Source organism: Nyctereutes procyonoides, unplaced genomic scaffold (assembly GCF_905146905.1).
Source record: "Nyctereutes procyonoides isolate TBG_1078 unplaced genomic scaffold, NYPRO_anot_genome, whole genome shotgun sequence".
NCBI classification, from domain to species: domain Eukaryota; kingdom Metazoa; phylum Chordata; class Mammalia; order Carnivora; family Canidae; genus Nyctereutes; species Nyctereutes procyonoides.
Window position 1 is genome coordinate 29,276,534 of NW_026575160.1, and position 25,656 is coordinate 29,302,189.

The 25,656-nt window shown below is 44.1% G+C and overlaps 2 protein-coding genes across 3 annotated transcripts in view; both read left to right on the forward strand.

The window, feature by feature from the left end:
- Nucleotides 1-365: 365 nt before the first annotated feature.
- On the forward strand, nucleotides 366-7,952 carry CAV2 (caveolin 2). Of its 2 annotated transcripts, XM_055314866.1 has the most exons (3): nucleotides 366-572; nucleotides 821-1,008; nucleotides 5,920-7,952. In XM_055314866.1, the coding sequence occupies exons 1-3, from the start codon at nucleotides 423-425 to the stop codon at nucleotides 6,068-6,070; spliced, it is 489 nt and encodes a 162-aa protein (XP_055170841.1). In that variant the 5' UTR covers nucleotides 366-422; the 3' UTR covers nucleotides 6,071-7,952. The 2 variants fall into 2 exon arrangements, with proteins under 2 accessions (XP_055170841.1, XP_055170842.1); XM_055314867.1 differs by lacking the exon at nucleotides 821-1,008.
- A 15,634-nt stretch (nucleotides 7,953-23,586) lies between these two features.
- CAV1 (caveolin 1) overlaps nucleotides 23,587-25,656 on the forward strand; it is a 34,175-nt gene continuing 32,105 nt past the window's right edge. Inside the window, exons 1-2 of the mRNA XM_055314599.1 lie at nucleotides 23,587-23,687; nucleotides 24,931-25,095. Coding sequence (XP_055170574.1) covers nucleotides 23,658-23,687; nucleotides 24,931-25,095 — 195 coding nt within the window. The 5' untranslated portion in view covers nucleotides 23,587-23,657. The remainder of the gene's footprint in view (nucleotides 23,688-24,930; nucleotides 25,096-25,656) is intronic.

The window sequence follows — 25,656 nt, forward strand, 5'->3', positions numbered from 1 at the left end:
TCCAGGAGCCGGCGGGCGGGGCGGGGCGGGGCGGGGGCGGGGCGGGGGCGGGGCTAGAGTCCGTCCCCCGCAACCCCCCCCCCCGGGAGCCTCAGCAGCCGGGCGGGAGGAAGGCGAGGCGGGGCGCGCGGCGCGGGGCTCGGGTCCCCCACCCAGGAGCCGCGGGGGCCGAGGTGGGCAAGGCGGGGCTCGGGTCCGTCCCCCCCCAGGAGCCGGCGGGCCCGGAGGAAGGCGGGGCGGGGCTGGGGGCGGGGCTGGGGGCGGGGCTCGGGTCCGTCCGCTCCCTCCCTGTCCCCCCTCCCCCCCAGGTCTCCCCGCCCCTGGAGCGGCGGGGCCCGCGGAAGGCGGGGCGGGCCGGGGCGGGGCGGCGGGAAGGGGGGCCCGGGCCGGGCTGCAGCGGCCGCCGCGCCCCGAGCGCCGCGATGGGGCTGGAGACCGAGAAGGCCGACGTCCAGCTCTGCATGGACGACGACGCCTACAGCCGCCACAGCGCCGTGGACTTCGGCGACCTGGAGCAGCTGGCGGACTCGGGCTCCGACCGCGACCCCCGCCGCCTCAACTCGCACCTCCAGGTGAGCCCGGGGCGGCCTGGGGCGCGGGGCCTCGCACCTCGCGGGGGGGGGGCCGGGGGGGCGCGGGGGGGGCGCTGGCGGCCCCGATGTGCCCCGCCCGCCCCGGAGATGGGGGCGCCGCGGCCCCTCCTGCCCCCCCTCCCCCCCGGGGTGCCCCCCCGGGGGCACCGCGGCCCCTCCTGCCCCCCTCCCCTCCCCCCCCAGGGCGCGGCGGCAGAGGTTCGCGACCCCTGGTCTCGCCCCTGCAGGTGGGCTTCGAGGACGTGATTGCCGAGCCCGTGTCCACGCACTCCTTTGACAAAGTGTGGATTTGCAGCCATGCCCTGTTTGAGGTCAGCAAGTACGTGATCTACAAGTTCCTGACGTTGCTCCTGGCGATGCCCATGGCCTTCGCGGCAGGGGTTCTCTTCGCCACCCTCAGCTGCCTGCACATCTGGTGAGAAGGGGCACCCCGGGGCGCCGGCTTGCTGAACCGTGGGGTCGTGCCTTGCCCCTGCCCCCTGCCCCCTGCCCGCCCCCCCCCCTCCCCCCGTCCTCCCCAGGCCTGCTGCGAGAAGAGCGGGCGCTGGGCGGGAACGGGGGCCAGGTAGGGCCTTCCTTAGGGGCCTAGGTTGGCTGAGGAGCTTAAACAGAAGTGACCTTCCTTCGGGTGTTCCTAAGGCCCAGCTGCCGGTGCAGGTGGCGACCTGGGGGCCCTGCTCCCCGCCGCACAGGCTGCGGGTTAGGACTTGTGCCCGTGGTTCCGGGCAAGGCACTCAGGTCTTCCATCAGCTTCTATTCGGTCACCACCTGTGCTTGGGCGAAAACGAACGTGATCCCCTAGCAGAACGCCAGTGACAGGATAATTGAGCAGGGATGTCAGGCCTGGTTAGGCGTGCGATGGATGGAGGGGCAGCTCCAGCCCTGCCACTAGCAAGTGGCAAGGCTGACAGCAGAGGAGAGGTCCTGTGTGTGCCACTAAGGTGAGGAATCCCCCACAGAAACGAATGAACGCCCAAGCTGCAGGATAAGCAAATGAGAAGGGCTCCAAATTACTTTTTTTCACCCATGACACAACATGGGGAGTGGCCTCAACTTAAAGGGAAAACAAGTATAGAAACCTACTGGGCATTAATAGGATATTTTGAGTGACCTTACTTACACTCAAAATGCATCATAAAACTTTGGAGAACCTTTCAAGCATTAAAAATATTTTAAAGGAACATGTTACATCTACCAAGAAGTTGTGCTGCTATTGTTGTAAAAGGTATTCACTTGGTCCTGAGAGATGGAACATTCTGATCATCCCCCAGTATTGCAACAGTTGTCAAGCTTGTGCTTAGGGCAGTCCTGGCAAAATGTATAATCAATCCTAAATGCCTCCTTGTCTTTCCTAATCACTTTACATGGTATTGCCGCACCCTCACACCCTAACAGGTATTGTGTTCATTGCTAGAAGCTACAAAATTATTCTCAGTTCCCTTTACCTTGTAAATCGATTTGCTTTAGTTACTTAGCTGGCTAGTTAGGTCGACCAGATAAATGTACTGAGTGCTTAGTTTGTGCTGGGCGCTGGGCCAAGGATGAGTAAGATGTAGGGTCTGCTTCAGTTCCCTCAGCATACCAGGGCAGCTGGCTACGTAACAGAAGTAGATGCTGAGGAAAACTCTGTCAAACCCATTGAGGAAGATGGAGAGGGGCACTGGGAAGTCCTCATAGAGAAAAAGGAGTCTAAAAAGTCTTTTAAATTAAAAAAAAAAATTCTGGGCACTTGGGTGGCTCAGTTGGTTAAGCCACTGACTTGATTTCACCTCAGGTCATGATCTCAGGGTCAGGAAATGGAATCCTGATCAGGCTCAGCATGGTCAGCTTAAGGATTCTTTCTCTCCCTCTCCCTCTAGCCCTCCCCCTACTCACACACTGTCTCCCTCTCCCTCTCCCTCTCTCTCTCTCTCTCTCTCTCACACACACACACATAAATAAATAAATCTTTATAAAAAGTGGATAAATAAAAATTCACCAAATAAGGACAAAGAACATCAATTTAATTTGATCACTAAAGATGGAAAACAACTAAAATATGTTGAAAGTGCCAAAAGACTGCCAGAGGAATGAAAATCTTTGCCTTCATACACAAGCAAATTCACTAAGGCCAGATGTATGGTTAGCTCGTATTCTGACATTGGACACATGGATTTTTTTAAAAGACACCTAAGCCAGCACATAAAGTTTTGGATTCCTAATTAACCAAAACCAGTCATCTAACCTCTTTCAAAAATGTGAAAAACTGAGTGACCACATGGTATATTGTAAACTGTTGGCTATTAAGCTGTTTAGAAATACAGAGTGCGGGATCCCTGGGTGGCGCAGTGGTTTGGCGCCTGCCTTTGGCCCAGGGCGCGATCCTGGAGATCTGGGATCGAATCCCACATCGGGCTCCCGGTGCACGGAGCCTGCTTCTCCCTCTGCCTGCATCTCTGCCTCTCTCTCTCTCTCTCTCTGTGACTATCATAAATAAATTTAAAAAAAAAAAAGAAATACAGAGTGCCATGTGTATGATCAACAAAGCTGGGCGTTCCTAGAGTACCCATTGAGGAATTGAAAACAAATGGTTTTCGTGTTCTAAATAGTGGAAGGCCTAAGTAAAGCTACAATTACCAAATGATGCTTCTCTTCACCTGGCCCTCCTGAAAACGGAAGGTGTTTTTGTGTGCGCGGTGCTTCCAGTGGTGAATCATCAAACCATTTCTTTTTTCAGCTACATGAAATGTATTATTTAACCTCAGCTTGTTTTTCAAATTACATTCATGCGGGACATTAATATTTAACAATCATCCATTCATCATCAGGCCGCTGTGATTGTAAGTAGATAAGTAACTTCGAACAAAAAAAAATGCTTAAAAGTCAGTTTATATCTTGATAAAATAGATTTATCATTAATGGATTACATTCCCATGACATGATAAGACCAGATCAAGGAAAGAAAGGCCTTATAAAAGAACCAACCTATTTGAATAAGCCTTTCTCCTGCATTGTTTCACTCCCCTTCTTTCTTTTTTCTTTTGGCAGGGGGCAGGGGTTGTTTAGTACCAAGACGTTGGTAACGAAAGCTATGAAAGTATTCAGTAATAGGTATTCAAGCCACATGACATTATCCCAATGGATCTGACTTAAGATTGCTTCAACAAACAAATAACAACAACAACAAACACCCAGAACTCAATCTGGTGATGTTGGATCCTAGGTCAGAAGTACAGGCCATGAGGGACCAGTGGATCGGTTTGACACCAGACCACATTCAGAAGGAGATAGCCACCATTTGGCAACAGCAGATCATTGATCCGAAGGGAATCATATCAAAGAAATGTGGTTGGAGCTCCCTTAACCCTTTATTTTTGCTGGGATGCGATTCAAATAGATGGTCCAACTTGCAGAAATATGATAGTAGCAACTTCTCTTCAAGAAGAGATTTTTACTTTTTTAAAAAAAAGCTTATTTAAATTCAATTTGCCAACATAGAGTGTAACATCCAGTGCTTTTTAACATAGCAAATTGCTGTGACCATGCAACCTACGTGACACTATACTTAATGCAAAGCTAAGTAAAAGTCTCTGTTCCAAAGGCTTTGTTATCCAATGGAGGAGTGTGTCATTCTATAAATTAAAAGGTTTCTTTAAGAAGTGCTTGAAGAGCATCGGATCCTCTGACCCACAGTGAGAGAACAACAACTTAAAGAAAATAAAACTAAAATGAGTTTACCATATCCTATCAACTGAAGTCTCAGATGTAAGCAGCTGCACTTTGCTGAACTGGAAAGTCCGCTTTTGTCCTGTGCTTAAATTCCCTTTTAGAACATGGAGATCTAAGAAGCTAAGCGATAGAAAATGTCTTAGCCTAAGGAAGAGGAGAAAGTGTATTATATTCTTAATGAAGTAGATTTGGTTAGGAAGCCTTCTGATTTAAACTTTAGTTGTATAGTACATGCAATTTGAGATTATTTTCTTTTCACTATTTATTCTGATTTCACATTGTTCTACTTACGCGTGACGGCCTCATATGTACATTATAATGACAGCATCATATAGACGTTTCAGGGGTGCACAGAAAGTGTTAATCCTTATAGCCAATCTGTCAGAGCTCCTGTTCTGCCTTCATTTGTAGTGATACACCCAAGGCCATACATCAAGTGAGAAACAATGGGATAAGAAGTCAAAAGTTGTCATCATTCAGCATTCCATTCAACTGTTTAGCTCTGAAACACCCCGTAATTAATTTTCTTTAAAAATTTCTTTTAGTCTTTAGCACTTGGAACAAGATATGAGATAAATATAAATGTGTATACAGTCGATATGAATAATTCAGTATTCTAAAAATATCTCAATCAATCGGACAGATCTTCCCTTCCCTTTCGGCTAAGCACAGCAGACCTTAAGTCCCATTTTAATAGTAAACCAGGAAAATCAACCTTACCTCCTTGTGCCCATCCAGATAATAATAAAAATTCCATTGAGGCTACCAACAATTCCTGAGAATTCAAAGATACTTTTGTGCTCGAATATCACTTCCACAACAGAGAGCATTATTCAGAAGATTATAGAGAAAATTAATCAGCCTCAGGAATATGAACATTTGCAAATTATCCTGAGAAAAGACATAAGGAAAAAATAATTTCAGTATAGTCTAGGTTTTTTTGTTTTGTTTTGCCTAAGAGTTCTGACATAATTGCAGGGCTCTTTTAATCCTACCACACAGCTCTACCACACAGTATATATAATAACTATGAAAAATTAGTAATATTAAGCATGACGGAATGCTAAATTCGGTTCAGCTCAAATCTTTGATGAAGGTCAAGGGTGTCCTCACTCAAAGAGCCTCCATTCTAGTAGGAAAGACAGAAATGTAGCCCTCTATTTATGATCCCCTTTGGTAAATTTGAGGATTAGGAAATTTTGTACTTTAGAAGCCAAAGAAAAGGAGTATCCAAGCCAGCCTCGCCCAAGGGATAGGGTAGTGGAATGAGGCAACTGGAAGTAGAACCTCAGGAAAATATGAAGAATTAAGCAGGTTTAATGTTTAGGGGCAGATACATTTACTGTTTTATTTCTTGTTTGCTTTACTCTTTTAGGTAGCATGCCACCTACCGAGAGACTACTAGTGTTTAGCATCTACATGCTTGTTTATTTTTTTAAGCAACATGTCTCTGCACATCTCATCACTCGGAGGGTCACTGTTTATTTACTTGTTTCAAATGTACAGCCAAATTTAGGTAAATTCGGCCGTTATTATATCTTTCCATGCACGTGCAAGAGTCAGTGGCCTTATTTGGTAAAACCAATAATGCCTACACAAATCTCTTCCTCCATTCCAGGATTATAATGCCTTTCGTGAAGACCTGCCTCATGGTCCTGCCTTTGGTGCAGACCATCTGGAAGAGTGTAACAGATGCTGTCATTGCCCCGTTGTGTTCAAGTGTAGGACGCAGCTTCTCTTCCGTCAGCTTGCAAGTGAGTCACGACTGAACACTTGGACCCCAGGGCTGGAGAGCTGGATACTGTAATACTTCTTTGTTGTTATAATGCAAAAGCACTACTGTTCTGTTCTAAGCATTCCCAACTGTTCTAATTAAGAAAACATTTTTAAGATGGGCAACCGCATTTGGAAATGTTGATTGGCAGATCTTCTCAAATAATGCTCTTCTAATTAATAGTCAAGGATTTCGTATCTGACTTTAGAGCCAGAATAATACAGTAGGTTGGCAACACTTAATTTTAAAGGCAAGTCTTTACTTTAGTACAAAAGTACATATTTTATAACGATGAATTTATAAAGATCGAGGGACGTTTCCCAAACACTATAATAGTTTTGTGCACAACTGCTTGTAAAAAATATGGAATTTCTTATTTTTTTTTTTTACTCTGAAAGCAATGCTTTTTAAATTACCTTTGCAGATAAAGTCATGGGAATACTTACAGGAAAAATATACAAAGATCCTAGAAATTACAGTGACAAAAGCATGCAGTGGTAATAGGAGCTATCAAATATAGGACAAATAAATGTGAAAATAGAGTCATGAACATGTGTACCTTTAAGTAAGGTATTGTTAACCTACAGGTCTATTTAATAAGATGTTTCATTTTACTGTATATTTTGTACTTAATGTAAATGTTGCTCTAATCAGATTGCTTTTAAGTACTTTTATTATATTTGTTATCTTGTTGAACTAATATATAAAATGAGTAAATGTATCTTTCATGGGGAACTTCATTGGTGAGACTGCACTGTCTTGATTATGTAAGCATATATCTCTTCTTTGGGAATAGAATGTAAAAGAGCGATATACAGGGCTTTTCTCTAACTTTTCCAAGCAAAATCCTGAAATGTTTCATGAGTGATGCTTTCCTGGCTGTGACCTTAAAAATAATCCAAATCTAACTGGTATTTCATCTGGGAGATGCTTTCTCTCTTGTAGTTAGAAATTAAACTTGTATTCTGCGTTCCTGTTAATGTCTCACTTTACCTTCAAGTAATACTGGTGCTATTTAATAACATTTTACATAAAAGCTATTTCTGACACTTAAGCACTATTTCAACTGCAGTGATTCATGGAGAGAGACTTACAGGAAAGTTGTCAATTTGTTGGGCCCATGCTATTGAGCTATACACACAGACACACACACACACACACACACACACGTAAAAACTAACAGATATACTTCATTCAATGAAGATTAGTTTTACTTTTCCAAATTTCCAGGACTGGTAAATATAAAGGATGTCTGAACTGGAATACTATTGGGGGCCAAAGTAAATGAATGATTAAACTATGATACTCCTATCCTTTTGAAAATAGCTACAAAAGAGACTTCAAAAGTGCCTCTGTAGCATCCTTGAGAGTCCCATGATCATTACCTTAAAACATTACCACTCATTTGACTACGTAGATTTTATTATGTTAAAAAAGTCAATCAGTCTTGTGATTTTATAGTTATATGATAAACTGTACAACTATATAGTTGTATTTAAAGTTTTTTATAAAATATTTGGATATGTTGATTGGCCAAAAGTATTTGCTTACTAAAATATGCTTTTAAATAAATCATAAGCTTAAATCATATCTTTTCCAATAGCTATTGATAAGTTTTAAAGCAAAATATATACACACAGGCATATAACAAAACCCATTAAGTTTTAACAAGTAAGACATATGATTTCCTTATTTCTGAATAGCATTGATTATTGTCAAAATGAATTTTTATTGAGATTTGCCATTAACTATTTTATTTCAAAGATTGAAATTTTTTATCAAGTGGATCCAGGTTTCATGTGCAAATATGTTGGTTTTTTTATTGGGGGGTGGGGCAAATAGATGATAAGTATCAGTAATAAACTTTCTAAAAACTCATAAAATGTGTTCACTGTTTTTATTACATTAGATATAAAACTGATCAGTAAAGAACCTTTTTCTAAGCCATTAAAAACCCATAACAGGAAAAAAAATACATGAGTTGCTGCTTATTCAGGAATGTATTTGTGAAAAATTATGGAATTAGTAATTTAATTATTTGTTTTCCCACACTTAAACAGGTTCCCTATAAATTTTTCTATCACTTGATGAATAGTATACACAATGAATTGTTCACAAAGTCATCATACTTCATCTTCCTCATGAAATGGAAGTTTCTTGCTAATCCTAAATAAACTGATATTTCTGTTTTCAATTTTTTAAATAAGAAAGTAAAACAATATAAATCACATGTACTTGGATAGTGGTACCACGAAGCCAGACTAGAGTACAAGATTATTTTTGGAAAGTGAGTATGTTAAGAGTAGTTGCTGATATTGGCACGGATTTTCTCGTCAGTTAATCTGGAAAAATGACCAACCTCTAATAATAAAGCAGGTGTTTGGCTTTCTACAACGTTTTTTATATTTTTGAAGAACCTAAAAATCTCTTTTCAACAGTCATCCACTTCCCATTAATTTATTTAGATGCCTTTCTTGGGAAGCTATTAGAGTGAAAAGGGCCCACCCTCCAGATTAGGCATCCGGACTCCAGTCTCAGCACTGCCGTTACCGAGGTGTGTCACCTGCAAGGGGTTTAATCTCAGGGTCTCAGTTTTTTTATCTCTAATGAAAGAAACTAAAGGATCTCAGGAGCTTCCCTTCTCATTGCTTTCTGTGACTTTAGCAGGATGAAGACTTGTCTTTGTATATGCAAAAACAATCCAGCTGTTCAGACCAGGAATTTTTTAAAAATCACAAATTTGTATCAATTAGAAGGCTGATGTGCTATAAATACAATAATGAATACATTCACTTTTTTTTAAGATTTTATTTATTTACTTATGAGAGACACAGAGAGAGAGGCAGAGACACAGGCAGAGGAAGAGGCAGGCTCCCTGTGGGGAGCCCAATGTGGGACTCAATCCCGGGACCCCGGGGTCCCACCCTGAGCCAAGGGCAAACACTCAACCACTGAGCCACCCAGGCACCCCCACATTGACTTTTCAATCTTCAGTCAATTGCGAAGATGAGTATGTGGCTTTGATTCTCCATGACAGGGATTCCTAGATCTTTAACAATTCTGAGTCTTTATTGTTGTTACATTTTTCTCTGAAAATAATGCGGTATTTTCAGAGAAAATTAGCAAAATTATTTTGCTAATTTCTATTCTCTAATTAAAATGTATTTTATTTGGACATGTTTCTACCAAAATCACTGCTCTGTCACCATAATCATTGCCACCTTCATCTTTTGCCTAGCCCGTTGCCACAGCCTCCTAATGGGCCTCACTTCCAGCCTTCGATATGATCTTCTCCAATCCATCTTCCTTTTCGAAAAATAAAGTGATCTTATCAAAACTCCCATGACGCTCTCCTGCATAAAACTATCAAATGTATGTGATTGCTCTTAGACCAAAATCCAAGCTCTTACGCTATGTACACAAGGCCTTCACTATCACCCCACTGCTATCTTCGGCCCCGCCTACTGTAGCCCTTACTGAAGTGCCAAGCAGCTCTTGTGTGCCCGACTCTCTCCTCTGTCCCCGTGCCAACATCACTCCTCTCCTCAAGGCCTGTCCCACCCCCGCTTCTAAAACTCCTCCACATCAAGTGCCTCTTCTGTGTCTTCAGATAAAATCTTGTGCAGACCCTATTCTCACTTCCCACATGGAAAACTCACCCCATGAAGCCCCTCTAGACTGCTAGATAGATCTTTGAAAACCAAAAACATGACTTGGTCTCTGTTTCCTGAGGTGGCCCAGCACTTGGTGAGCTCAGTCAATATTTTCTGGATGAATGACTATGAGAATAAATAACTGAAGAAAACCAGGAATGATTGCAGAGCTGGGATGGGAATCCCATTTCAACTTCGTAATTTTCTTTATTTGCAAGAGAGGTTTGAAACATACTGATTCTAATAAGATTCCCTTTCTCGCCATTTTCTCACTCATGAACCATCAAGTTGGGAAAACAAAAATGTATATTAAAACATATTAGGTGTATTTCATCCTTTGGGGAAATGCTTTACTCTCAATTCTCTTATCTGAAATGTATTTTCACATCTCAGGGGTAGGAAATACTAGCACTTAGAAGCTCATTGAGAAACACAGTTTCTGGTATTTTAAAAATATTGCTATTTTGGGAGGCCTGGGTGGCTCAGCCGTTGAGCGTCTGCCTTTGGCTCAGGGCTTGATCCCCAGGGTACAGGATTGAGTCCCGCATCGGGCTCCTTGCCTATGTCTCCACCTCTCTCTGCGTCTCTTGTGAATAAATAAATTAGATCTTTAAAAAAAATAAAACAAAAATTGCTATTTATTTCACTATCCTATTCCCCATTTTGAAACGTATAATACAAAAAGATTCTTTAATGGGGTTTTACATTTTAGAAAACCCAGTCCTGTGCATCGTCTCATTTGAATCCCAGGACAAATTAAATAGCACAGTAGAGAAATCATATAAATAATGGCTCAGTTTATTTAGCTCGCAACATTGTCATTTTAGAATGTTTATTTAAGATAACAAGACCTTAAAGAATGTTAAGAAGGCTGCACATTAAGAAACTAAAAAAAAAAAAATGTAGGTAGTACTGCAGTGAAAAATTACCACCATTGACATAATTTATCATAAACCAGGATTTGATATATTTATTTCCTTCAAGGTATTTATATATATACATATGTGGGGGGGGAGGACAAAAGAAAAGTATTAAAGGAGGAAGGTGAGGATAAAGATATACTAAATATTCAGGCAACAATTTTTAGGAGTAAAAACAAGTCAGGCTTCCATAATTTAATCATCCCCGTTTCCTCTCCCTGTTCAACCCCAAATGGCAAAATGAACAAAAGGGACCCTTTGCTATATTTTTCAGACATTTTTTTTTAATTTTTTAAAAATTTTTATTTATTTATGATAGTCACAGAGAGAGAGAGAGAGAGAGAGAGAGAGAGAGAGGCAGAGACACAGGCAGAGGGAGAAGCAGGCTCCATGCACCAGGAGCCCGACGTGGGATTCTATCCCGGGTCTCCAGGATCGCGCCCTGGGCCAAAGGCAGGCGCCAAACCGCTGCGCCACCCAGGGATCCCTTTTTCAGACATTTTTGTATCTGCTCCTCAGCCTTTTGCTTTGCACTATGTCTGAACTGCCACCAACGGCACCTTACCCCCTGATGCTTGTGTTAAGTAAAAGATGCCCCTGCGTAGGGTAACGCTTCCATCTATCAGCTGAGCAGTCATCCGTTACTTTATGTGAATGAAGGATCTGAGAAGGGGATACTGGAAACTACATAAGGGACCTGCGAGAGGGCTTTGAGCTGAGCTCCACGTGAGAGTACCAAGGAGGAAGTTGGGACAGAAAAAGGGAAAATAGGAGGCTCCAAAGACACAATCCTCAGCCATCATGGCTTTGCTTTTGGACATTCCTGCCCCAAACCTCTAGTGAAGGGGACAATGGAAAATGAACGAGCATAGAGAAACTTGATGTCACCTAAAGACTTTTCTTTTTTCCATAAAGAAATGTTACTTATGTCTGATTGAATGTAAAGGACCCTGGAAGGGGACGTGAGGGCTCTGCTACTACCCTGTACCCTAAAGATAATGCTGAAAAGCAAAAGGTAAAGTAAAAACTGAATTACAACCTCTGACCATCGGTCTCTCTCTCACCTTGCCTCTCTGTGCTGTTGACTGTTGCCACATTATCTGTGGCAAAGAAAGAAGACCACAGAGCAGTCAGAGAAATCAGAGGACACCACTTCAACAATTATCCAAAAATAGGACAGAGACACCTATCTGCCTGCACTTGGACGTGTTAGGGCACTCAGCTTGGCTGCACGTTTGGAGAAGTGGTTTTTGCCATTATAGGAAAAGGTAGGGGTGGAAAATGATGAGAGAAAGGAAGAGACATGACTCAGAGTGGGAAACAGCACGTAAGCAAGGGCAAATATTTCTCCCAGACATAAACACATCAGGAAGAGATCAGAGCAAAAGGTCATCTTTGGAGCATTCTTTTCTTTCCCTGCCTCCAAGTAGCTTGTCATCAAGCACCTGCCAGTAACAAAAGGGGAGGGAAGGGCAGTAAGCAGGACCTGCTTCTCTAGCTGAATGGCATACCAGTTCCAGCCAACTGCTGGCTCAGCTAACTGGGACAAGTGAAACAAGAAGTCTTTTGGAAAGTTGAGGGATAAACACACAATTTCCCAGGGAGGCAAGTAGCAAGGATTAACGTGCTTCTTTAACGGAGGGGGAAACTGGTTGGAATCCTTCATGCCTTGTATCAGCAGGACAATTCTGATCTCTGGTACAGACACTAACATTTATATTTGTTAAGCATTTATTACCTGCCAGGCATTTATTTAATCTGCCCTTTAATCCCATGATATGGATTTTATCATCATCCCCATTTTTCAGAAGAGTAAATTGATGCCCTGCAGTTGAGGGATTTTCCCAAGATCACAGTGGGAGTGAGGATTTGAGCCAAGAGAATCTGACACCAGAGTCTAGGCTCTTAATCACTACAGAGATGATTTGCTATTTCTAGCATGTGTGCATAGCTGTTCTAATGATTTGCTCTCCCTTCTAGCCAAATTCTTCCTTTTCATTCATCACTTAGTCATGTCACCTTTCCTGCCCTGAGAAGCACCCGTTTTTTTTTTTCCCCTTTCTCTGATCAATGGAGTCAGTTCCAAGTCCTCAGTGATAAGAGTTCCCCCCAAGCTGGTAACTGAGTGCCCTGTACCCTCCTCACTCTGTCCCTTTCTGACCCCTGAGCCCTCCCCCAGCCTTATACCCTGCTCTCCTGAGCAGACTCTTTCTTTCCCTTTACGGTCTGTGCTCTAGGCTCTACACTCTAGCTTAAATGAGAAAGAATATTTTTCAAATATCAGTTATTATTCCTATCTTCTGTAAATTTCATAAAATTTCACTATCTCTAACAAGTCCTCACATGGATCAAAAGCACAACGGTGACATTTCTCCTCAATACTTGACAGCTTGACACGTAAAATATTAATAATTACAGTGATGATTTCTATATAGACTAAGCATGCTTTTTTCTAAACAGAAGCCACATTTTGTATCTTTTCTCACTTGGTTGGAAATTTCTTGTCAGTTTGTACATCTTTTAATATGTTATCCAGTCTTATTAGCAGGTGTTTAGTCTCGGAAATCCCAGGGAAAGCCATATATAAATGTTTTTCCTCTTATAAGGTAATTTGCTCATGATAAATTTTTGAAAGCAGAAAATACTAGATTGAAGTATACAATCATATTAATGGTAGGGTTGTATATTGTCATACTGCTTTTCAATAGGTTTGTACAACTTAAAAATTGCAATAGCAGTGTGTGATAGCGTTTGTATGTCTGTATGTATATTAGTAAAAAGTTATAAATATATTTGTAATTTTTACTACAGTATTAGATGCTATTGTAGAATGACATTATAGTATTCCATCGTACACACGTAAAAATATAATAAACATTTTTCTATAGTGATAACAAGTATCGTGATCCCCATGCTCATTTCTCCTCCAGATTCTTCACTCACATGTAAAAATAGTAATTGGGACGCCTGGGTAGCTCAGCAGTTGAGCGTCTGCCTTGGCCCAGGGCATGATCCCAGGGTCCTGGGATCGAATCCCACATCAGGGTCCCTGTAGGGAGCCTGCTTCTCCCTCTGCCTGTGTCTCTGCCTCTCTCTGTGTCTCTCATGAATAAATAATAAATCTTTAAAAAAATTAAAAAATAAAACTATTTTTTTTTTGGAGAGAAAGCCTAAGTGGAATTCTCTTATAATTAGCATAGATACACACCATAAGATTGTGATCATAAATATATTCAAACAAAGGGAAACAGTAAAGAGAAGGTTGTGAAATATTTTTCCTGGAAGAACTTTGGGAATGATGAACGTTCATCTATCTGGGACAGATTAAATGCAGACAGGTTCAATGCTAGGGATTCATTTTAAGATTTTCACGATTTTATGATGCTTAGAGTTGAAAAAATATTCAGAGTTTGAAGGGAATATTTCTCCAGCCTTAAAATCTGCAGTGAGGTCTGCCCAGCATGAAACACTTCATGGTGCAAGATGGGTTTGGGTGACTTTCAAGCAGTCCCTAAGAAACCCCTTTATTTTCTTATAAAGTTAACAGGAGAGTGGTGCTTCAACTCTTCCTACCCTCCAATACTACTTGGGTGTGGCTAATGGGGTAGTTTAATATAGCTCAGGACCTTTCATACCAAAAAAAAAAAAAAAAAAAAAATCTTGGCTGCTACCCATTTTGTAATTCTTGATTTCACATTCCAAGAAGACTTCAGTTTATAGAAATGAAAAGAACTGCCAGTTCCCTGCAAGCAACTTGGCCAACTTAGCCTGGAGGGTTCCCCCTTAAATGACGGTTCCTTCCATTTGTTTACAAATATTTCTTTAATAGTATGTTTGTTACTTCCTCTTGTGGAGTTGGGATTCCCTGTTAAGTCATCCAGGCTTCAGTTCCTACTGTTCTTCCCATCGTGTAAAGACTTTTGGCAAGTAATTGTGTGTGTGCGCGCAGGCGCGTGGGGGTGGGGAGGGACGGAGGGGGAGTTCTCATTTATAGTTCTTACATTGGAAAGTAGTATTTGATGGCATAACTCCTGCCCCTTAAAATGCTTTTAGAGAATGTGCATTTTCAAGGTTCTCCTAGGTCCCAGCTTCTCAAAGTGTAGATGTGCACGCGAATAACCTGGAGATCTTGTTAAAGTCCAGATTTGGGTTCAGTCAATCAGGAACTGGGCCTGAAATTCTGAATTCTAACAAGCTCTCAGGAGATGCTGATGCCGTGGCTCCCTGGACTGCACTTAGAGTAATAAGGCCCTAGTAGAGCTTGAGTAAGACATGGAAAGAAATGACAATGAAGCTGCTGCAGACAGAGAAAAGAAGTAACTGACAGAGGTATTTGGCCCTCTGGAAGGATTCTGTGACCTGTGTCACAGCTATAATCCCCCAGACCTACTTTTAAAACTTTCACATTTCCTCTGAAGTGAGCTGAATTGAAGGCACAACCAGTAGTGCTGAATGAAGCCCATCCTCTAGTGCGTACGAAAGCTAATGTTGCAATCACAGATTTTCTCCGAAATTAGTGAAAAAAAAACAAACTCATCATATGATTATAAGAAAGTAGAGTTCTCTGTAAAGACCAAACCACTGAATGAATGGTTAATATGAACTTAGATACACCTTTTAAAGAGTGAAATGCTCTAGGATTGAGCATCATCGCCTCAAAGGGAGTAGTTGTGGAGATAAATCTCCCCCAGGTAAAAGCAGCTCCTGGTAAATAGTTTATTTACTAGGGAAAGGGCCAAAAGGAAAGAGAGTTTCCGTTGTTATATAATGGAGCTCTGACTTAAAGCCAGGCGGGTTGGTTACAAAACAAAGAGCTTTTGTGGAGGGCTCCTCCCAAATATTTACATTAACTTAGGAAAAATATGGAAGTCTGTATCTCCTTATAACTTTTGCTGGTGTTCAGGGGATAATGTTATTTTATCCTTTATCATTCCATTATCATTGAAATGGAATTTGTAAATTATTTGTTAAAATAAAAGATGTGATGCTCTAATACACTGTTTATTTTTATTCTAATATGCTATTAAAACACTCCTAGTAAAAAAATCACTCTACTAGTATATTATAAAATGGTAAATATTGCAGATATGCTACATGACATTATATCATATCGTATTATATTTTGTCCTATTAGGTTTTCTAAGTTATACTTTGTTTTGTTTTGTTTTGTTTTCTAAGTTTTACTTTGAATGACTATGAAGTTTCCATACTTCTAAAGGGTGGCCATAATTTTGTTTTGCTTGAATAGGCGGAAATGTAGTCATTATCCGCATATCTAAACATTCTACTTCTCTCAATTAGATGAAATGTAGTAATCTGGTTCATCACTTGATCCCAATTTTTCTAAAAATTGCTATGCCCAATTCTCACATTTAATATTTTCAATGTTGGATTAGGTAAAACTGTGATTATTATTTTTATTATTGATATAAATCTATCTAGATGACAAGATGAGCCAAACATTTCTTTTTTTTTTTTTTTTTTTTTTTTTTTTTAGCCAAACATTTCTTTACCGTTCAGTTCGTGCTTTCTGAATGCGTTATCCCTAGGTTATGTTACTATTTGGCTCTAAGTTTGGACTAAGATTTTTCTCTTTTTAAAGAATGCTAGGCCAGGGGCACCTGGGTGATCCAGTCGGTTAAGCATCCAACTCTTGATTTCATCTCAGGGTCAGGAGATCATCAGATTAAGCCCCCCCAAATCCGTGTGGGATTTTCTCTCCCTCTGCCCCTCCCCTCCCCTATCTCTCTCAAATAAAGAAATCTTTGAAAGAAAGAATGCTACACCAAATCTTTAAATAAATAAATAATGCTGGATCAGTTATTTTGTTAAGGCTATTATAATCCAGTTATTAAAATAGTCAAAATAGGTAGATAACCTAATTTCATAGCAGATAGTTTGATTTCTTATGTCATTATAATGAGATGATAAATTGAACCTGGAAATCTTCGTGGATCCAAGCACAAATTAAAAAAGAACTCAATGTGATTTGTATTTGCTTATCATTTAGCATTTTCTCAATATTTAAATTTACTTTTAAGATGACAAACCAGACTGTTTTGTGATTTTGCTTTTATATATATTTTTTAAGATTTTATTTATTTATTCATGAGAGACACAGAGAGAGAGAGAGAGAGAGACAGAGACAGAGACACAGGCAGAGGGAGAAGCAGGCTCCATGCAGGGAGCCTGATGTGGGACTGGATCATGGGACTCCAGGATCACACCCTGGGCCGAAGGGGGCGCTAAACCGCTGAGCCACCCAGGCTGCCCTGCTTTTAATATTATTTATAAAAAAGTATCTCAAAGAAAATATTTTATAAGTAAAAGAAAATGTAAGGAAATAAGTTTTGAACACCTACTTTTAGAGACAATATTTTGCTACATTTTCAAAGAAAACCAAAAATTTAATCAGAACAACAATAAAATCCAAAACAATAATTCAAAATAATAATAATGGTGATGCCAATGATAACAAGATGATGGCCTAGTGTTTTGAAAGTAGGATAAATTGTTAACTGTCTGGAAAATCACATTCTGTGTTAAGGCAGGAGAGTGCATCTTATGACCTGTCTAGGCCCCTCTCACTGACGTCCTCTGTCAAGCATCATATGTAAGAATCATCATACAGGGCAGCCTGGGTGGCTCAGCGGTTTAACACCTGCCTTCGGCCCAGGGTATGATCCTGGAGACCCGGGATCGAGTCCCACGTCGGGCTCCCTGCATGGAGCCTGCTTCTCCCTCTGCCTGTGTCTGTGCCTCTCTCTCTCCCATGAATAAATAAATAAAATCTTTAAAAAAAAAAAAAAAAACTTCATACAGAAGTTGGCATTTAAGATTAAGAGATTTTTTTTTGTTATCAATTACTTATTGGGAAGATTTTTTAATAAACTATGTATAGCTTTATGGGAACTAAAAGACAGCAAAAGGGTATATCTCATAAACTAGATTAAAACATGGAAAACTGAAACCAAAACCCAGTCCCTAACGATGAATACACTGAATGGAGATTTGGGATCTTCACGCCTTCCTGTATTCACACCCTGCCCTGGCCTCATTGATGAAATTCACTTCCCAATCCTTGACTTTGGCCTAGGTCACGTGTCTCACCTTGCCCCACAGAATGGGGCAGTGTCATTTCCAGGTCTAGGCTTCCAGGAGCCTATGGCATATTTTTCCTCTTCCTTTTTTGTATCTGCTACTTCTTGGATCGTGAGAAGAATCTTCCCCAATAGCTTGCGGGTCTAAGGAGCACAGAGATATGGAACAGAGCCAGCACAGACTTACAGTGAAAAGCAGAGCTGCCCCAGTGGCCCTAGCCTACATCAACCGAGCCCCAGCCCACCCAACCCATAGGTCTGTGTCAACAAACGGTTGTTCTTGAGCTACTGAGTTTTGTAGTAGTTTATTTATGCCAAATGATTGTAGCACTAATTGATTGATACACCCTAAAATTCAGTTTTAAAATATGCACTGGATATATGATGACAAAAAAGTGTTGTTTCACATCATCTTTCACTTTTAATTAGCTATTGTGATATCACTCAGACATAGCCAGAAAGCCTCATCCACACTGATTCAGTGCGTACACCTATACCTTTACCAATTTTCGTTAGGACACCGAGAAGAATTGTACTTTTCTACACAGGATTTGCTATCCAAAAGCTTTCCCAAGAATTAATCTTATTTCAATCATATTAAATAACCAGTCAGATTGGTTTGGTCTTGGATAACAAAGCATTTGATGAGAAAATTGGAAAGTAAACTGACATGATAGCTAAAGGCCAAATATATTATTCCACTATCAATATTTTGAGTTAATTAGAAGGATAAAAGCCTTAACACAAGGCTATCAATGAAATATAAATAAATGTAAATAATGGCTATCAATGAAATATTAAATATTTAAAATTTGGATTTAAGGGTTTGTTATAATTCAGAAATACCAGATAGACCTTATCAGATGTTTCTGGCAAAATCTTGGCAGGATTTGGTTGAAGGAAAAAAAGAAAACTTAATGATGACACTTCTGATACGTTAACTTACGTTCTTTTCTAGAAGCCCCTGGAGCACTCCCCTACCCCACCCACCTCTAAGCCTAGGGAAGGATCCTTACAGCAGAAAAGCAGAGATAAGGCTTTTCTTGATTCCAAAACCCCTGGTGAATGCCTGGGGGAATTCAGGTCACAAAAAAATTGTTGGTTGATATGCAAGCATGGCTTCCTGTGCAAGAGGGAGGAAATTGGGAAAATAAGCAAAAAGATTTTTGACATATGTGTGTCTTTAGCCGAGGCTCAGATAAATTAAGAGGATATAATCACTAAGATAGTTGTGCCTCCTGTTTCTGAGTAGGGCCTGTGGAGATAGCAACCCCTAGAGTTTCTCTGTACCCCGGCAGGGCATTTCTTCTCTACAGCACCTTCATCATGGGTGGCTCCAGGTTGCTACATCAGGCCTGCCCATTCAAATTTATTAGATGTAAATAGAGCCCCAATTAAAAAAAAGCAAAAACAAAACAAAACAAAAAAACACAGAAGTAGCAAAAAGTGTCTCTGGGCCTAAAGAGCATTTTGAATGAACATGAAGGACAGAGTAGCAACACCCTGAATGGACCAATGATTGAAGATAGACAGGATGATGATGTACCTATCAGCAGATCCAAGATGCACAGGAAGGAAGAGACTCCTCCCCAGACCCACCCTGAGATTCCGTAGCAATTCAGAAGCTCCTGGGATGTAGGTGCAATCCCAGCAAAATGGCAGAGAAGTTTCTGCCACCTGAAGGTATGGGGGGGTGTGAAAGAAATTAAGCTCTGTTACAAAAAAAGAGAGAGTTACATCTCACAAGGGATTTCAGTAGTACCCATGTTTTCTACTTTTAAAAAATCTGAAGCAAATATGGCAAAATGATATTTGATTATACAATTTGCCATATCTTGGATGGTAAGCTAGGTTACAATAAAAATACTTTAAAATATATTTATTTCGATTCTGAACCTGTAGGCTGAAATTTGTCCCTACCCCTAGCATCTGTTAAGACTTACGCAGTATCTTCTGTGCTTTAAGTGCACCACCTCATTAAATGTTCATGGCACCGCTATTGGGTAGATGTCAATATGTGTTCCGTTTTACAAATAAGTGAAGTCAATTTTTTAAAAAAACTGGATGAAAAAAATATTTTCTCATCTTTTCAGGAAGATTTTTGAATGTACAGTTTATTCTTTTTTAAGAAAATAAATAGAAAAAAATATTTAAAATACTCAAAATGGAAAGGCCCACAACAAGGAAGAGTCCAGGGGACCACTTCAAGCCAGAAGAGGGATGGAAAGGGATCAGAGGATTAGCCAGATTTTCATCTAGAAAGCTAATTTTTTCCATATATAAATGGAAGGATGGAAGAAGGTAAAGCAGGTATGGGAAGAAGGCCTGAATGGAATTCAGTAGAAGGCGTGTGAGGCGGTGATGCTGAAAAACAGGATAAATGTTCAGCTGAACACAGAGTTTGTAAAAATGTTGATATTTATGCATGTAAATAGACACCCTCTGAAATGTTCCCTCTTCCCCTTCTGACTTTCTCCTTAAGGCCCCCAACCTCCCAATGAGCTAGCAACTCACTAGCCAGCGGGACTCCCAAGGCTCCAGAGCTGTGACCCAAGTTGGGAACGCCAGCTGGGTGGCTCTGCCACCCTGGTTGTTCTTCTTTCTATATCACACCTAGAGATAACTGTAATCTCTTATCTGAACTCACTGACAAAGTCATATTTGGGCAGTCTTGGGCTTCTCGGTGTTGAGAAACATTGGAAAGGTTCCTGCTTCTTAAAACCACCAGTATCATTGTAAGCAGTCAAACCTTGGACTTCTAATCCTAGAGTGGAAATCAGCTGAAGCCAGTTTAGCATAAGAGGACCTGGGGTGGTGGGGACCTGAGAGGTTGGGGGGAGCAGGGGCTGCAGAAGACAAGAGAACACAAAAGGCAACTAACTTCACAATTTTACCGTGAGTAGATCTCACCAGGTTACTTAAGAATCCTATGTCCCAGAAACTACTAACAGGTACTCTAGTTATTTATCAACTTTAAAATGCTCCTTACCAAAAAAAAATAAAATAAAAAAAATAAAATAAAATAAAATGCTCCTTACCCCCACAAAACTCTTTAAGAACAAATCATTTTTATGTATTTTTTTTCTTTTTTTTTCATTTTTATGTATTTAGACTTCAATCTCCACATCTCTAAGACAACTGATTTGGATGAATGGTGTCCCTTTTAGCTCTATATTTTTAGTAACCTATAAAGCGTGAGCTGCCCTTTAAGGTTGCTTCTTTAAAAAAATAAAGGGGGGGGGCACCTAAGTCGCCATGTGGTCATTTTTTAGTAAACGATTTGGAGAAATTTATTAACTTGCCTCCAAGCCTAAGGTTATCTTTAGGGGGTATCGAAGAAAAACTATTTTATTCATTATATCATCCATCCATTTCAGATCTTATACCTACGCTAACAACATTATTCATCTTTATTTCTCATGAAGGTGCAGCCAATTCTTCAATTCAGCTATTATAACCAGAATACAATCTGTTTCTTTTTGGGTCTAACTTCTTGTTGAGGCAGGTTAATGAAGAGTTTGTGGTTTTTCCTCTCATTAGGAATTCACTTTGGCATTGACAACGCTTCACTGATCATTATGATTCCGGGCGCTGCTGTTGATTTGGCTTCGCCATGGACCTGCCTGGGTTGAGCGCTCGTTAAGCATATTCACTCACAGGCCTCCCCGGAAAGTCCATTCCTTGCTGGAATGCAGGACACACTCTCTCCCTGTTCCTGTTGACTTTTTTCACAGTCAAGATTACTCATCACAGCTGAAGACCGAACAACAATAGATGGGAAACGGTTTCCACATTTTTCCATTGGCCATAACCACAACTGCTTTGTAACCAACGCTCATGAAGGAAGAGCTGGATGAATAGCAGTCCCCCAGCAACCGTCAGAGGTAAGCGGGGCACCGCACAACCCGGTGACCCTGACACCACTCTTTGCTAGCATGTCATGCTTCTTCACACACAATATGTTCAAAGAATCTACAAGTGGATTTTGGCAGAAATAAAAATTTTAAAGCCCAATTGTTAGAAGATCTTTAGAGTTCTAATAATGACTAGCCGGCATAATTAATGCCAACGTTTGTAACATTTCCCCTGCCATATAATTGAAACTGATCTTTAAAAAAAAAAAATTGAAAAAAATTAAAAAATTAAAAATTGGGGCAGCCCGGGTGGCTCAGCAGTTTAGCGCCGCCTTCAGTCCAGGGTCTGGTCCTGGAACCTCTGGACTGAGTCCCACGTGGGGCTTCCTGCATGGAGCCTGTTTCTCCCTCTGCCTGTGTCTCTGCCTCTCTCTCTCTCTCTCTCTCTCTGTGTGTGTCTATCATAAATAAATAAATCTTTAAAAAAAAGAATTTAAAAGTTGTATTGCTTTTTATTACCAACAATAGCCTGTCCTTTATAGTTCTTTTACATTTCCATATATTCTAACTAGATAATCAACTCCAAGGGTTCCATCCTCTATTACCCGTTCTCCTCCTCCTTTTGTGCCTCCGCCCGTATGGACAGCCCGCCAAAATGTTTCCTGTAACCTGTGCCCCTTCAGATAGACTGTCAGATTTTTTTTATTTCAAGTCCTAATTTTACTTTTTTTAAATTCTTAAAATTATTTTTCTAGTTTTACTTTTTTTAATTATTACTTTTTATTTTTTTTAAAGATTTTATTTATTTATGAGAGACAGAGAGAGAGAGAGAGAGAGAGAGAGAGGCAGAGATAGGCAGAGGGAGAAGCAGGCTCCATGCAGGGAACCTGATGTGGGACTTGATCCTGGGTCTCCAGGGTCAGGCCCTGGGCTGAAGGCAGGCGCCAAACCGCTGAGCCACCAGGGCCGCCCCTCTAATTTTACTTCTGATTGCATATGGAGCCACAGGCCAAAAGACAGTGAATTTCTTGACTTCTCCACAGCCCAGATGTAAAACTACTGCTTATTGTTCCATTCATCTTAGGCGCACGCTTTATAAAAAGATACCAGCCGCACGTTCAGCAATAGAGAAAACATTTGCAAATAATTGCTAACGATTTGTTAAACTTCACAGCGGTTCCTAGAAGAACCGGGTCTCCTCTAACGCACCGGCAAGTGCATTAGAAAAAAAAAAAAAATAGAAAAAAAAATCAGAAAAAGTGCAAAGAAAAAGTCCTCTATGACAAACTCGAAGCTCCCGCTAAATATTCCTACAACTGTAAGTATGTTCACGTCTTTTGGAAACGTGGCACAACGTGTGGGCGTGAATTTCCAGAAAGTTCCAGAAAGATGGGCGAAGCCTGCCATTCTCGTTTGCTTCAGAGGGTTGGGGGGCAGGGTAGGGGGGGCTTTCAGAAGCGGCGGGGAGACTTGAGTTCTGCGTGTCTGTCTGTCCGGGCCGCCAGGTGTGAGCCGGCGCGTCGCCACCTGCACCGCGCGCGCACGTGTGCTTGCTCGCCGTCGGGGGCGCATCGTGCCCAAAAGTTCTGGGCCCTTTTTGGTCCCTTTCCTCCCGGTGAAAGTCGGGGAGAGCTGGGCCGGGCGGGGATGCGGGCGGGAGGCGGCTTCTCCGCGGGGAGATGCGCGGGGAGGAGCGCGGGGAGGAGCGCGATGCCCCGCGCAAACCCCGCGCCCCCGCAGGACGCCGCCGCGAGCCCCCCGGGGACGTGCGCCCCAGGTCTAGGCCACCCCCCCGCGGGGCGCTCCCCGCGCGCTCCCCGCCCCGCGCCGCCGAACCCCGGGGATGTGCCCGGACCCGGCGCGCAGGTCCCGGCCGGGCGCTCGCAGCAAGCCCCGGGCCCGCGGCCAGCAGGCTCCCTCCCAGCCGCCGCCCCCCGCCTGCGCCTCCCCGCCCCCCCCCCCCCCCCCCCCGCACAATACAAGATCTTCCTTCCTCGGTTCCCTTGAATAACAGCCCAGGGAAGCCTCGGAGCCTTCACCCAGCCACCGGCCAGCATGTCTGGGGGCAAATACGTCGACTCCGAGGTAGGCTCGCGGGGTGCGCGCGGGGAGCCCCCGGGGCGCCCCCACCCCCACCCCACCCCACCCCACCCCACCCCCCGCGGTCGGCCGCCGGGCGCTCCCTCGGCGCGGGCACCTCCGAGGAATGGGCCTGGGCGGGGAGCTGAAGAGGGGGCAGGAATGTCGTCCAGGCTGCTCTTCGGAAAGGGGGGCCGGCGGGCCCTAAACCAGAGGGAGGCAGAAAGTGGGGGCGGGGGGCGCGCCCCGGGGTCCTGAGATGGGGACCGAGAGCCGGCTCCTGGGTCGTGGGCGGGCCCCGCTGGGAGGCTGCGATCGGGGACGCGGGGTGCGCCGCCATCCCCCCGCGATCCGGGGGGACCGTCCCCGAGCTCCGCCAGGCGCCTGGACCGGCTGGCACCGCCCGAGCCCTTGGGCCGCCTCAAGAACCCTTCCAGCATCCCGGCGCCCGGCGGGGGTGTCTGCAGGGGGGGGACCTCCCCTCCCCTCCTGTCCCCTCCTGTCCCCTCCTCTCCCCTCCTGTCCCTGCCCGCCCCCCCTCCAGTACCACCCCTCGTCCGCGCGGGGATCTCGCTCCCCAAACTCGCCCTCCGCCCCGCGCCCCGCGCCCCGCCGGCGGCCTAGGAGGGACCTGCGCGAGGGAGGGAGCGGGGGAGGTCGGGGGCGCCGGGCAGGTGCGAGGTCGCCCTTCGGGGCGGTTTGCAGGGGGGCGGGGGGCGCTGCTCCCGACACGGGCGCTTTCGGGACGCCGGGCCCCGCGGGGGCGGGGGGCGCGGAGAGTGCGGCGAGCCAGCAGGTGTCGGGGAGGTGCGCCCCGGAAGCGGGGCAGAAAAGGGGACCCTCCGGGGGGTCCCGGGGGTTCCGGCCGGACCCGAGGGGGAAGCCGGAGAGCTTATGGAGAGCAGAGTGGGGGAGGGGCGCCCCGCAGCCGGGGACGGGTCCCCGCGGTCGCTGGGGGGCGCGCGGGGCGGGCGCGGGCGGGCGCGGGCGGCGCCGGGTGCGCGCTGACCCCTGGCGGCGGGCGGCGGAGGCCGGGGCTCCCCGCGGGCACCGAGGGGTGTGGTGTCCTCGCCTCCATCCTCTTAAGCGCCGGCGGCGCCCGAGCGGCCAGTTGGCGGGCGACCTCCAGGGCCGCCGCACCGCTTGTTTTCCTTTTTGACGTTTCCTTTTTGACGTTTCCTTTTTTTGGCATTGCCGTTTTTGACTTTTTCTTCCCATCTCCGCCCCCACCCCCCCCCACCCCGCGCAGGGGCACCTCTACACCGTTCCCATCCGGGAGCAGGGCAACATCTACAAGCCCAACAACAAGGCCATGGCGGAGGAGATGAGCGAGAAGCAGGTGTACGACGCGCACACCAAGGAAATCGACCTGGTCAACCGCGACCCCAAGCATCTCAACGACGACGTGGTCAAGGTAGGGGAGGCGGCCCCGCCCGCCCCGGGGCGCTCCGAGCATCCTCCGCTACCTGGGCCCGCGCGCGCTGCCTCCTGGGCTTGAGGACGCGGGGGCCCCCGCAGTCCCCCCACCCTGCCCTCCCCCATCACCCCCGCCGGCTAGTTCGGCTGGAATCTCCCTAACTGCCCTCCTCCTAGAAGCCCACTTCTCCCCCGGCCAACACACCTCCAGATCTCCGCGACAGGTTGGCCCGCTCCTTGGGCGAGCGAGGTGCTTGGCCCTGCGGGGCACCCTCTTGCCTGTTCCCAGGCTTAGAGTCTAGCGAAGGGGGGCGCCCTATTGCACCTAGAATTAAAGCAAGTAAGGTCACTGTGTAAGGTCTTTGTGGCTCCATGACCTATGGGATACCCAGTGGGCAGGTTGTCCCAGCTCAAATCAAGGTAACCTAAAGTTATTTTCTTAACTATAATAAGGTGGGTAAAAATGCTTCAGATTGAGGACAACGGATATATATTATATGTCACATATATGGAGAGAGAGCATCTTAACTGGGGGGGGGGGGAGTGGTACTCGTGCACG